Source organism: Dama dama, chromosome 28, assembly GCF_033118175.1.
Source record: "Dama dama isolate Ldn47 chromosome 28, ASM3311817v1, whole genome shotgun sequence".
NCBI classification, from domain to species: Eukaryota; Metazoa; Chordata; class Mammalia; order Artiodactyla; family Cervidae; genus Dama; species Dama dama.
In genome coordinates, this window is record NC_083708.1 from 9,607,563 (window position 1) to 9,622,310 (window position 14,748).

Genomic DNA, 14,748 nt, shown 5'->3' on the forward strand with positions numbered 1-14,748 from the left:
GTATGCCAGAATGTTGCTTTTTTCCTTCCATCTTCAGTATTAAAATGGCTATACAAAAATTCACCAATTTTGGTAAGTTATTTTTAAAAGGCACACTGATGTGACAACTGTCACAATACAATCTAACAAAATTGTTTTGAGTTAAGTTAAAAACAACTAAGTGCTACTTAGTTCAGTTGCTCAGACATGTCTGACTCTTTGCGATCCCAGGGACTGCAGCACGCCAGGCTTCCCTGTCCATCACCAACTCCAGGAGCTTGCTCAAACTCACGTCCATTGAGTCGGTGATGCCATCCAACCATCTCATCCTCTGTTGTCCCCTTCTCCTCCTGCCCTCAATCTTTCCCAGCATTAGGGTCTTTTCCAATGAGTCGGTTCTTCCCATCAGGTGGCCAAAGTATTGGAATTTCAGCTTCAGCATCAGTCCTTCCAATGAATATTCAGAACTGATCTCCTTTAGGATGGACTGGTTGGATCTCCCTGCAGTTCAAGGGACTCTCAAGAGTCTTCTCCAACACCACAGTTCAAAAGCATCAATTCTTCAGCACTCAGCTTTCTTTGTGGTCCAACCCTCACATACATACATGACTACTGGAAAAACCAGAGCTTTGACTATGTGGACCTTTGTTGGGAAAGTAATATCTCTGCTTTTTAATATGTTGTCTAGGCTTAGTTGGTAAAGAATCCGCCCGCAATGCAGGAGACCCCGGTTCAATTGCTGGCTCAGAAAGATCCTCTGGAGAAGGGAGAGGCTACCCACTCCAGTATTCTGGCCTGGAGAATTCCATGGACTGCACAGTCCATGGAGTCGCAAAGAGTTGGATCCGACTGAGCAACTTTCACTTCACTTCACTTTCTTCCAAGGAGGAAGTATCTTTTAATTTCATGGCTGCAGTGATTTTGGAGCCTAAGAAAACAAAGTCTGTCACTGTTTCCATTGTTTCCCTATCTATTTGCAATGAAGTGCCATGATCTTAGGTTTTTGACTGTCGAGTTTTAAGCCAGCTTTTTCACTCTCCTCTTTCACTTTCATCAAGAGGCTCTTTAGTTCCTCTTCACTTTCTGCCATAAGGGTGGTGTCATCTACTAATCTGAGGTTATTGATATTTCTCCCAGCAATCTTTATTACAGCTTGTACTTCATCCAGCCCAGAATTTGTATGATGTGCTCTGCATGCAAGTTAAATAAGCAGGGTGACAGTATACAGCCTTGGCGTACTCCTTTCCGAATTTGGAACCAGTCCGTTGTTCCATGTCTGGTTCTAGCTGTTGCTTCTCGACATGCATACAGATTTCTCAGGAGACATGTAAGGTGGTCTGGTATTCCCACCTCTTGAAGAATTTTCCACAGTTTGTTTTGATATACACAGTCAAAGGATTTGGTGTAATCAATAAAGCAGAAGTAGATGTTTTTTTTCTGGAATTCTGTTGCTTTTTTGATGATCCAATGGATGTTGGAAATTTGATCTCTGGTTCCTCTGCCTATTCTAAATCCAGCTTGAACCTCTGCAAGTTCATAGTTCACGTATTGTTGAAGCCTGGCTTGGAGAATTTTGAGCATTACTTTGCTAGCGTGTGAGATGAGTGAGGTTGTGCCGCAGTTTGAACATACTTCGGCATTGCATCTTATGGAAAAACCAAATGAAATCTTTGGCCAATCAAATTTCATTTGGTTTTATATATATATATATGATATATATATATATATATATATTGGGTTGGCAAAAAGAATATTATATATACATATGTATATATTTATATATATATATATCCTTTTTCAGAGTCTTTTCCAAATTTTTACAAGGTATTGAATATAGTTTTATGTTCTATACAGTAGGTCCTTGTTGTTTGTCTCTTTATATGTAGTGAGTTTGTACATGTTAATCCCAAACTCCTAATTTATCCCTCGCTGTTCTTTCCTCTCTGGTAACCATAAGTTTATTTTCTAGAATAGTGAGTCTATTTCTGTTTTGTACATAAGTTCATTTGCATCATTTTTAAAGATTCCACATGTAGGTGATATATGATACTTGTCTTTGACTTAATTCACTTATTATGATAATCTCTAGGTCCATCCATGTTGCTGCAAAAGGTATTATTTCATAAATTTTGGTATAGTTTTGAAAATACTTTCATCAAAGAATGGGTATTGGAAAAATTTTAATGTAATCTAATTTTCATTTATCTTCTTTCCTTTGGTTGGGATCATATTTAAGTTTTGTCAGATTAGAATGATTTATTGTATTTTCAAAGAAATCTCCCGAGATGTTCAGTTGGTTTTGTTCTTGAATCTTTTCTGCTTTTGAACTTATCTAAACACTGAGAAAAAATATAAATGGAACTGCAGTCTAACAACCTCTGGTGTCAAATAAGTTTTCTTTAATTCTAGCTTATTAAAGCCACAGTTTTGTTTTCACTCATTTTCTTCTCAATGGAGGAAAAAAGGAACAGCTGGTTACTATTGTCAACTTTCTTTTGTTTGGGATTTATTAAGTATGCAATTCTTGAATATCTTTTTTTTTTTCTGTCTGGATGTAGAACTCCCACTGCTTTCAAAGAATGATAGAATTTGCAATAAAGAAGCTTTAGAGCTCACTTAGTCCCAATATGTAACCTGTTGAATTAGTACCTGTTAAAATATTCACAACTGTCATTTAGCATTTCTTCTGTATTCCTTGTGGGTAGTTGCCTGATGTGTCCTTTGCTCACCTTCCAGTTGGTATATCATTGTTTTTCTTATGAATTATAAAACCTCTGTGTACTAATGATGTTAAACTTTAAGCCATCATATGAGGCTTTTTCCATTTTTCCCATTTTGTCATTTACCCTTTAGTTTATATTTTTGCCTTACAAGGTTGTAATTAGTATTTTGTAAAATACGTTATTTTTTCTTATGAATGTCTTCTTTTGTCTCTACACCTAGACACCTTACTCACCATGAGCTCACTTATATTTCCCTCTGCTCCTTTAATATTTTTGTTTTAAGTGGGCTCTCTGACCCATCCAGAATTAACTTTAATGCAAGTTTGCACAGTTACTCCTAATCAAGTCCATGGTGTTATTATAGCATATTGTTTCAGTCTACTGTAACATTTCATATCATGAATCTGTTTTATATATACATATATATTCATAACACATATCAGTAGCTCTCAGGTGGAAACAGTTTCACCGTCCGTGTGAAATTTGGCAATATCTGGAGACATTTTTTTGTCAAGACTGAGGACAGAGAGGGTGTAGAAGAGACTGGCTACTGGCTTCTAGTGAAAGGAGGCCAGGATGATGCTAAACATCCTGTAACGTACAGGACAGCCCCCACGAGGAAGAATTGTCAATAATGCCGAGATTAAGAGAACTTGGTAAGAGGGAGGAGAGGAGAGAGACCTTTGCCAGTTCCAAGCTCAGTAGTGATGTTAGCTGGCTGGTGCCTGTGGGAGGCACTGTCAGAGACTTTGCCTCCTGCTTTGCAGAAACCCAGATTTCAGTTTTCCCTGGTCTGTTTGAAAATGAATGGGTTTATTAGTTTTAGAGCACAGGCTGTGGGGCCTGGGCTGAATTGGGATCCTACCCCTTTTAAGTTGTGTGACCTTGGGCAAGTTACTTAACCTCTCTGTTTTCAGTTCCTTTCTGTAAAATGAGGGTAGCAATTGTATCTGTACTCTAGATTGTCATGGAATTGCAGGATGCTTAAAGCAGTGCTTGGTCCATAGTAAACATTATAGAAACGTTGGTAGCAATGATAATAGTCAAGTAAATGACTTTTTTATGAACCTTACTTGATCACAGTGGCCCCCTAAGTATAACTATATACTTAGTTTTTACATTAAAAATAATACTTTAAAAATTCATTGCCAATTTTTGCCACTGATTAATCTGAAGGACTTCCCTGGTGGCTCAGATGGTAAAGCGTCTGCCTACAATGCGGGAGACCCAGGTTCGATGCCTGGGTCAGGAAGATCTCCTGGAAAAGGAACTGGCAACCCACTCCAGTACTCTTGCCTGGAAAATTCCATGGATGGAGGAGCCTGGTAGGCTATAGTCCATGGGGTCGCAAAGAGTCGGACATGACTGAGCGACTTCAATGTCATGTCATGTCAATCTGAAGTGGCACATTTCTTCTTTAGCTGCCTGGCATATCTCTTGTCCTCTTCCCATGCAATGTAAACCCCATCAGAATATCAACTCTGTTCTCTATATTATTGTTCATATTATTACTGTTATTTAACTTTTACTACTGTCAAGTTGAAGGTTTTCTCATAGACACTTATCTCTTTAGTATATAGAATTGCTTATGTTTTCTATCAGAGTCTTTAATTTTGAATAAAGACTGTATTTATTTTTTAGTTGCATCTGTAAGTTGATGATTATATCTATGGAATTATATTTGTCTTCTAGTGTCAAAAATTTCACTGTATTAACTTATACTGAACACATTTTATATCAATATGTAGACATGTGTTGTTTTGGATCCTCTTACTAAATATTTTCTTCTGGGTATTTCTGAAGCTCTTAATTCCCATTTTATTTTCTGTCATATATGCCACTCTCTGGATTAGCATAGTCCAGTGGAATTTTCTATGGTGATGTAAGTATTTTAACCTGCACAGTCCAATATAGTCAGCACTACTGAGCGCTTGAAATGTGGCTAGGGTAACTGAAAAACTGAATTTTAAATTTTATTAAATAGCCATGTGTGGCCAGTGGCTGCCATCCTGGAGAAACCACTCTATAGGCATCTCTTTACCCTCCATTTCCAGTTCAACATCTTCAGTTTCATTCTAACTTAACCCTATTTCACTGACTGTGTCTGTGTGGCCTTTTGTTTACCTTATATATAATATGTATTTCTTATATTCCAAGTATAACCAAATTATTTTATGTTTCATTTATTGCATTTTCAATATGGTAATCATACATAGTCTTAGATGATTGTTCAGTGGTCAAACATTTTTCCCTTCTTCACTTCTTGGTCTTTGGTCTAATAATTAAATCAACAAAAGACAAATTAAGAGGAGAAAAAGTTTTAGTACAAGAGCCCTATAAAAATATGACACCTAAAGTTTAGCTGAGGTTTATCTGTCCTGAGAGCTAAGGAGTGTGATGGGCCAGGCTTCAGAGAGAAGACAACTCACAGGATGAGAAGGGCATGTGTGTGGTAATCAGATGTTTGCCTGCCATGCAGTTAAGTCTTTGGATAAAAGGTGAGCTCTGGTAGGAGCTCCGTTTCTGGGCCAAGCCCCCTATTAAATTCTTTTAGGCAATTAAGGGAGAGAACAAAGATGTTCCTGAGAGTTATGGTGTCTTAATTGCCTTTAGCATAAAAGAGTCCACATTCCCAAGTGGCACATTTTGGGGTGCTGTTTGTTATCGCCGCTTAATTGGGACTGCACCTGTGTATTTCTACTTGTTGAATATTTAAAATATTATATCTTAAAATCAAGTGCTTGCTTTTTTAATTGAAGTAGAATTGATTTTTAGTATTACATTAGTTTCAGGTGTACAACATAGTGATTCAGTATTTTTTTAGAGTATACTCCATTTAAGGTTACTACAAAATAATGGCTATGTATTCCTTTCTGTATAGTATATTCTTGTAATTTATTTATTCTATTCTAAGAGGTAGTTTGTACCTCTTAATCTCATATCTCTATCTCGCCCTTTCCCCGCTCCACTGATAACCATTAGTTTGCTTTCTATCTTTATGAATCTGTTTCTATTTTTTTATATTCATTCAATTTATGTTTTAGAATCCACATGTAAGTGACAACACAGAGTATTTGTCTTTTGTCTAACTTATTTCATTAAGCATAGTGCCCTCAAGATCTCTACATATTGTTGCACGTAGCAGAATGTCATTCGTTTTATGGCTGAGTAGTATTCCATTGTGTGTGTGGTCTGTGTGTCTGTGTGTGTGTGCACCACATCCTCTTTATCTATTTGTCTGTTCATGGACACTTAGATTATTTCCATATCTTGGCCATTGTAAATAATAATGTGAACATTGGGGTGCATGATACATTCTCAAATTAGTGTTCTTGTTTTCTTTGGATAGATGCCCAGCAGTGGAATTTCTGGGTCATATGGTAGTTTTATTTTTAGTTTTTTTTTAACAACCTCTATACTGTTTTTCACAGTGACTACACAAATTTGCATTCTCCCCAACAATGTAAAACAGCTCTTTTTTCTACAAATCCTTGCCAACATTTATCATTTGGGGTCTGCTAGATGATAACTATTCTCACAGGTGTGAGGTGATATCTTATTGTATTTTTGACTGTCATTTTTCTGAAGATTACAGTATTAAGCATTTTTTTTTTTTCTTGACTGATGTATATCTGTTTGTCTTCTTTGGAAAAATGTTCACTCTTCTGTCCATTTTTAACTGAATTGCTCATTTTGTTTTTTGGGTTTTTTTTTTGCTGTTGAGTTATATGAACTGGTTATGTATTTTGGATATTAACCCATTATCGGTCATATCATTTTCCCCATTCATTAAGCCATCTTTTTGCTTTTGTTGCTGTGCAAAAGTTTTTATGTTTAATTAGTTCCAGTTAGTTCACTTTCTGCTTTTGTTTCCTTTGCCTTAGGAGACAGATCCGTGCAAACTTTGCTACTATTTATGTCAGTGTTCTATGTTTTCTTCTAGAATTTCATGGTTTCCAGACTTACATTTAGGCTTTAAACCCATTTTCCTGATAGTTCATTAGTGTATAGAAATGAAGCAGATTTCTGTATATTAATTTTGTATCCTGCACTTTTATTGAATTTATTGATGAGCTCTAGTAGATTTTTGATGATGTCTTTAGGGTTTTCTGTGTATAGTATTTTGAGTTTATATAATATGAGAAAATGTCCTAACTTTATCCTTTTACATATCCAGTTTACTGAGCACCACTTACTGAAGAGACTGTCTTTTCTCCATTATATATTCCTGCCTCCTTTGTCAGAGATTAATTGAGCATAGGTTTATGGCTTTATTTTTGGGCTTTCTTTCCTGTTTCATTTCTCCCTATGTCTGTCTTTTGTGCCAGTGCCATGCTGTTTTGATTATTGTAGATTTATAGAATAGTCTGAAGTCAGGGAATGTGGTACCTATAGCTTTGTTTTTTTTTTTCAAGATTTCTTTGGCAATTTGGGGTCATTTCAGATTCTATATAAATTTGAGGGTTAGATCTTCTAGTCTGGAAAATTTGGTCTTCTTGTCATAGGTATTAGTGTATAGAAATGCAGCAGATTTCTGTATATTAATTTTGTATCCTTCAATTTTACTGAATTCATTGATGAGCTCTAGTAGATTTTTGGCTGTGTCTTTAGGGTTTTCTGTGTATCATATCATGTGCAAAAGTGACAGTTTAACTTCTCCCTTTCTAATTTGGATGATTTTATTTATTTTTCTGTCTGATTGCTATGGGTAGGACTTCTAATACTATTTGACTTTAAGTGCTGATAAAAGACATCCTTGGCATGTTTCTGATCTTGGAGAAAATGTTTTCAGCTTTTCCCTCTTGATTATGATGTGAGCTATGGGCCTATTTTATATGGCTTTCATTATGTTGAAGTATGTTCCCTCACTACCCACTTTGTGGAGAGTTTTTGTCATAAATGGGTGTTGAATTTTGAAAAATCTTTTCTGTATCTATTGAGATGATTATATGACTTCTATTTTTCACTTTGTTATTGTGGTGTATCGTACTGACTTGCAAATATTGAAATATTCTTGTGTGCCTGGGGTAAATTCCACTTGATCATGATATATGATCCTTTTGATCTATTTTTGGATGCAGTTTGCTATTTTATTAATGATTTTAGCATCAGTGATATTAGTATATAGTTTTTTCTTTTTTGTGATATTTTTGTCTAGTGATGCTAGATTTGTGAAATGAGTTTGGGAGTTTTCCTTCCTCTAAATTTTTTAGAATAATTTGAAAAGGATAGATATTAACTCTTCTCAAAATCGTTGGTAGAATTCACCTGTGAAGCTATTTGGTCCTTGACTTGAGTTTTGTTTTGTTACTGATTCAGTTTTGTTACTGGTAATTAGTCTGTTCATATTTAGTATTTCTTCCTGGTTGAGAGATTATACATTTCTCAGAATTTGTCCATTTCTTCTAGCATTTCCATCTTATTGGCATATAGTTGTTCAGAGTGATCTTTTATTGTCCTTTGTATTTCAGTGGTATTGGTTGTAACCTCTCCTTTTCCATTTCTGATTTTATTGATTTAGACTCCCCTTCCCTTTTTTTGTGATGAGTATGGCCAAAGGTTTATCAATTTTATTTATCTTTTCAAAGAACCAGCTGTGATTTCATTGATATTTTCTATTATTTTATATTGTTTGTCTATTTCATTTATTTCTTCTCTGATCTTTATGGGTTTTTTTTCTAGTAATTTTGGATTCTGGTCACTTTTCTTTTTTCAGTTCCTTTAGATATAAGGTTAGATTGGTTATTTGAGATTTTTCTGGTTTCCTGAAGTAGTCTTGCATATCACTATAAGCTTCACTCTTAGAACTGCTTTTGCTTCATCCCATAGGTTTTTGAATTACTGTGTTTTCATTTTTTTCCATTTAATTTTTGATTTATTCTCAGATTTACTCAGGGATTCATTGGTTGTTTAGTAGCATATTGTTTAGCCTCTGTGTGTTTGTGGGGATTTTTTGAATTTTTTTCTTGCAGTTGATTGCTAATCTTAGACTATTCTGGTCAGAAAAGATGACTGATATAATTTCAGCCTTCTTAAAATTGAGACTTGTTTTGTGGCCTAGAATGTGATTTATCCTGGAGAATGTTCCATGTGCACTTGAAAATAATGTACATTCCTTTGTTTTTTTTTTTTTTTTAATCTTTTTTTTTTTTTTATTAGTTGGAGGCCAATCACTTCACAACATTTCAGTGGGTTTTGTCATACATTGATATGAATCAGCCATGGATTTACACGTATTCCCCATCCCGATCCCCGCTCCCACCTCCCTCTCCACCCGATTCCCCCGAGTCCTCCCAGTGCACCAGGCTGGAGCACTTGTCTCATGCATCCCACCTGGGCTGGTGATCTGTTTCACCATAGATAGTATACATGCTGTTCTTTTGAAATATCCCACCCTCACATTCTCCCACAGAGTTCAAAAGTCTCTTCTGTATTTCTGTGTCTCTTTTTCTGTTTTGCATATAGGGTTATCGTTACCATCTTTCTAAATTCCATATATATGTGATAGTATGCTGTAATGTTCTTTATCTTTCTGGCTTACTTCACTCTGTAGAAGGGGCTCCAGCTTCATCCATCTCATTAGGACTGGTTCAAATGAATTCTTTTTAATGGCTGAGTAATATTCCATGGTGTATATATACCACAGCTTCCTTATCCATTCATCTGCTGATGGGCATCTAGGAAACTATAAAACTCCTAGAGGAGAACATAGGCAAAACACTCTCCGACATAAACCACAGCAAGATCCTCTATGACCCACCTCCCAGAATATTGGAAATAAAAGCAAAACTAAACAAATGGGACCTAATGAAACTTAAAAGCTTTTGCACTACAAAGGAAACTATAAGTAAGGTGAAAAGACAGCCCTCAGATTGGGAGAAAATAATAGCAAATGAAGAAACAGACAAAGGATTAATCTCAAAAATATACAAGCAACTCCTGCAGCTCAATTCCAGAAAAATAAATGACCCAATCAAAAAATGGGCCAAAGAACTAAACAGACATTTCTCCAAAGAAGACATACAGATGGCTAACAAACACATGAAAAGATGCTCAACATCACTCATTATTAGAGAAATGCAAATCAAAACCACAATGAGGTACCATTACACGCCAGTCAGGATGGCTGCTATCCAAAAGTCTACAAGCAATAAATGCTGGAGAGGGTGTGGAGAAAAGGGAACCCTCTTACACTGTTGGTGGGAATGCAAACTAGTACAGCCGCTATGGAAAACAGTGTGGAGATTTCTTAAAAAACTGGAAATAGAACTGCCATATGACCCAGCAATCCCACTTCTGGGCATACATACTGAGGAAACCAGATCTGAAAGAGACACGTGCACCCCAATGTTCATCGCAGCACTGTTTATAATAGCCAGGACATGGAAGCAACCTTTGTTTTTATCTGAAGTGTTGATATATTTAACTCATCTGATCTAATATGTCACTTAAGGCCTCATTGATGTTCTGTGTGAATGATCTGCCCATTGATGTATGTGGGATGGTAATGTCCTCCTACTATTATTGTGTTGGTTACAATTCTTCATTGTCTGTTAACACCTGTTTTATGTATAGAAGCGTTACTGTGTTGAGTTAATATATATTTACAATTGTTATATCTTTTTAGATTGAGTCCTTGGTCATTAAGTAATGATCTTCTTTGTCTCTTGTTTACAGTTTTAAAATCTATTGTGTATGAAAAATTATTGCTACTCCAGCTTTCCTTTTTGTTAATTTAAGTGTAGTTGATTTACAATATTTTATTAGTTTCAGGTGTAATACATTAAAAGTGAAAGTGAAGTTGCTCAGCCGTGTCCGACTCTTTGCAACCCCGTGGACTGTAGCCCACCAGGCTCCTCCGTCCATGGGATTCTCCAGGCAAGAATACTGGAGTGGATTGCCATTTCTTTCTCCAGGGGATCTTCCCACCCCAGGGATCAAATCCATGTCTCCCACATTGCAGGCAGACGCTTTAACCTCTGAACCACCAGGGAAGCCCAGTGATTCAGTATTTTTGCAGATGATTTTCTCTCCAAAGTTATCACAAAATAATGGCTATATTTCCCTGTACTGTACACTGCTTTCATGTTGCTTTTCTGTTTTACCCATAGTGATTTGTATCTCTTGGAACTGGCCAGCAGAGCCAGGTCCTGGGGTCTCTAGGTGCAGAGCCCAGGGGTTCCAGAGCTGCTTTGGGACCACTAGTAGAAGAACCTGATTCCTGACATAGCTAGCTGCAGAGTCTGTGGTGTTCTGAAGCTTGTCTCAGCCTAGTGATGAGTGGTGTCAGGTCCCAGGACAGCTGGCTGAATGGCCCAAGGTGTCTCAAAGCTCATGTTGGTCATCTGTTGAGTGGAGTTGAATCCCAGGGTGTCCTGTAACTGGCGCCTGCCTACTGGTAGGGGAGGCTGGCACTGAATCTAGAGCAGGCTGGATGGTAGGCCCAGGCCATAGGTCTCTGGCTACAGCGGCCTGGACATCCCAGGTCCAGTGTGTGCGCACTAGTGTGTGAACTGGATCCTCAGTCCCCTGGTCGGCAGGGATGTATCCAGGGGCATCTGTGGGCTCAGGTTAAGACCAGGGAGTCTTATTTTCTTTCCCCATCACCTGTCCCTCTCTACTCTGCCTTTTGACTTTAGTTCCTCACTGCTTCTTTCTTTGGTTCTGTAAAAGAACCTGGCATTCAGACCCCAACAGAGGGTTATTGTGCGACATTAGTCTGCCGTCTTCAGACAGTTTTCTGAATCAAGTCTTATCCTTGCCTTGACAACAACAACAATAAAATCCAGGGAGTCTTAAGGCAGTCTGCTTCCTTATGAGCTCTGTCCTCACCCAATTAGTTGTTTGTTCTAAGACATCCCAGCACTGGCATCTACAGGTTGTCGAGTTAGTGCAGGTCTGGGTTCTAGGGCTAATAAGCTAGAAAGGATTCCAGAGCTGTACTTGTCAGCACCAGTGTCCACACGGTAGAATGAGCTGCCCGTCATGGCTGCTGCCAGTGTCTGTGTCCCCAGGGTGAGGTCTGCCTGCCTCCTTATTCTCTGAGAGACTCCCCAAGATCAGCAGGTGGGTCTGCTTCAGGCTCCTTTCAAATTACTGCTTCCATCCTGGGTGCTAGATCATGTGAGACTTTGTGTGTGCCCTTTAAGTGCAGAGTCTCTACTTCCCACAGCCCTGTGGGTCTCCTGAAAGTGATCCCCACTAGCCTTCAAAGCCAAATATTTTAGGGGCTCATCTTTCCAGTGCAGGATCCCAGGGCTTGGATCCCTTGCCTCTTGGGAGAACTTCTGCAACTGTAACTATTCTCCCCTTTGTGGGTTGCCCACCTCGGGTATAAGATTTGACTGTACATCATCTCCCTTCTCCATTCCCCCTACCTGTCATTATGGTTCTCTCTTTATATCTCTAGTTGTAGAAGAGCCCTTCTGTTAGTTTTCATTGGTAGGTGTTCTATAAATAGTTGTGATTCTGGTGTATCTGGGAAAGCAGGTAAGTTCAGGGTCTTCCTGCTTCACCATCTTGGCCCAGGAAGTGCTTGCTTTTCTTTTCTTGCAGATAAAAATAATAATGTTTATTGTCTTAAAAAACAAAGAGCAGAAGAATATATAAAGAAGAGAATAAAAATCACCCTAGTGGCACAAAGCAGAGATAACTATTAATATTACTGCTACTGCTACTGTTACTACTTCACACACAGAGAGGAATGTGTGATGCACTTAGGGATGAATGGGTTCTTTCTACACACAGCATATTCTCCTATTTTTAAACACTTTGCAAATTATACTCATAATACATGCTTATTTTAAGAATTGAAAAACATCGAATATACTGAAGAAAATAAAATTGTCCATAGTCATAGAATGCATAGATTATTTACTTTTATTTTTCTGATTTGTTTTCTTTCATTAGTTCTTCTGAGACTCATAGGTAGATTTAGACACAGGTAGATAGGTGGATGATTAGGTAGACAGACTTAAATTTTTTTTTGTTTTAATTCTACCATAGATATGCATTATGCATGCTCAGCCACTCAGTTGTGTCTGACTCCCTGTGACCCCATGAACTGTAGCTTGCCAGGCTCCTCTGTCCATGGAATTTTCCAGGCAAAAACACTGGAAAGTGAAGTCGCTCAGTCGTGTCCGACTCTTTGCAACCCCATGGACTAATGTAGCCTACCAGGCTCCTCCGTCCATGGGATTCTCCAAGCAAGAATACTGGAGTGGGTTGCCATTTCCTTCTCCAGGGTATCTTCCCGACCCAGGGATCAAACCCAGGTCTCCCGTGTTGCAGGCAGATGCTTTAACCTAGTGGGTTGCTATTTCCTCCAACAGGCAATATTTCTAACCTAGAGATTAAACCCACATCTCCTGCATCTGCTGCACTGGCAGGCGAATTCTTTACCACTGTGCCACCTGAAAAGCCCACCATAGATATGCAGGGTATACCAATAAAAGCATATACCTTTCAGATAGTATCAAGCAAAAATACAGGCAACTATGAGATGTGTCATCAATGTTATTAGTGGCCATTATGAACATTGTAGATTTACAGTAATAAAAACAGGTATTCATTAACATTTATTCACTAAATTTGTTAAATAATTGTATCTTTTTATATCATGAGAGCTTTCCTATAGTATAAACTAAAATTCATAAACATGATTGTAATGGTTGGAGCATATTCCATTATATCTCTATGCTATAATTTAGCCAGTTCCCTATTACTGGACATTTAGACTGTTTCTGTTTTTACTACTATGAATAGCACTGCGCTGTACATCTTAGTGCTAAAACTATTCATCCCTGTTTATTTTCTTGGGATTCATTCTCAGCAGTGAAATCACTGGTCCCAGTGAAATGGACGTATTTAATACCCTTGTTATATATTACCAAATCGCCCTCCAGAAAATTCTTTGTTGCTTGTAGGAAAAAAATAAAAGAATCCTTGTTCTATTTATACACTTTAATAATTTTTATGCAGCTTTTCTTTGAACCTTTAAACTTCTTTTTGGTTTTAGGACTCAGAATTGTTTTCTAATAAATGTTTCTTTCAAGGGATTAGCAAAGTAATCATGTTGTTATAAATACCCAAGCAATGTAACTCTTTTATTTTCTCTTAGTAAAGATCTGCAGATATAACATTTTTCACTGTATAAATTGTTTCTTTCTAGGGTGAACCAGGAGAGAAAGGAGATCCAGGTTTGTCAGGCGTTAATGGACAAGATGTAAGCCTTTCTTTTTTCTAACATAGTGTTTACATTTGGCCACTGAAATATGGTTATTGTCTAATGCTACTGAGACTTGACTATGCTTGGAAGAACTAGCTACAATTACTCAATTACTGCAAAGTAAGAATCAAGGTAGTTGTTTTGTGTGTGTGTCTGTGGCTCAGTAGAGGCCCAGTTTTTTTGTTTTTGTTCTTGTTTTGAAGGCCACTGACTTTATTGATTTAAAAAGCTTTACAAGGACAGTGACTCTTCTGCCAAAAAGAGGGCAAATAGCATAAAACAGACCAGGGAATAGGGGGGAGGACCGTGTGATCGTTGGTCAATTTCTGGTGCTAGAGAAGATTGAAGACCTTTCCCGGGAATGACTGAAGGACACTGCTTGCCAGTGCCAAGCAGGCCCAATATTTTTACTGTCGAAACTACCAGGTGGTTCCCTGGTTTTATATACCTCCTATTATACTCATTCTTCACGGTCCTTTCTGCCTTGATATTCTGGCTTCCAGTTCTTCTCTCTTCCTTTCTGGGTCTTTTTACTTTTTACATATATGCTGCTGTGACCTGTGTTATGAGCCAGGCTTACCCCCAGTCTCGATCTGCTGAGGGGTCTGTCGAGGTCGTATCTCAGGAATGAAAAGGAAAAAGGGAGGGGACCCTGTATATCTGTGTCACTCCCCCTCCATTGCACCTGTTCCCCAAGCTCAGGGCTCCTGTCCCAAGTAACGTCAAGTCCTCCCTCCTGCCCCCGCCCCCAAGGCAATTATCCCCCAAGAACTTTACTTGTGTTCTTATGGTGGAATTTGGAGGGTAGATAAAATCTGG

General features: G+C 37.9%; 1 protein-coding gene across 1 annotated transcript in view; it reads left to right on the forward strand.

Moving 5' to 3' along the window:
- Positions 1-14,748, forward strand: part of COL19A1 (collagen type XIX alpha 1 chain) — a 413,337-nt gene that overhangs the window by 158,890 nt on the left and 239,699 nt on the right. The window contains exon 13 of the mRNA XM_061131525.1: positions 13,873-13,926. Within this exon, the coding sequence (XP_060987508.1) occupies positions 13,873-13,926 (54 nt within the window). The remainder of the gene's footprint in view (positions 1-13,872; positions 13,927-14,748) is intronic.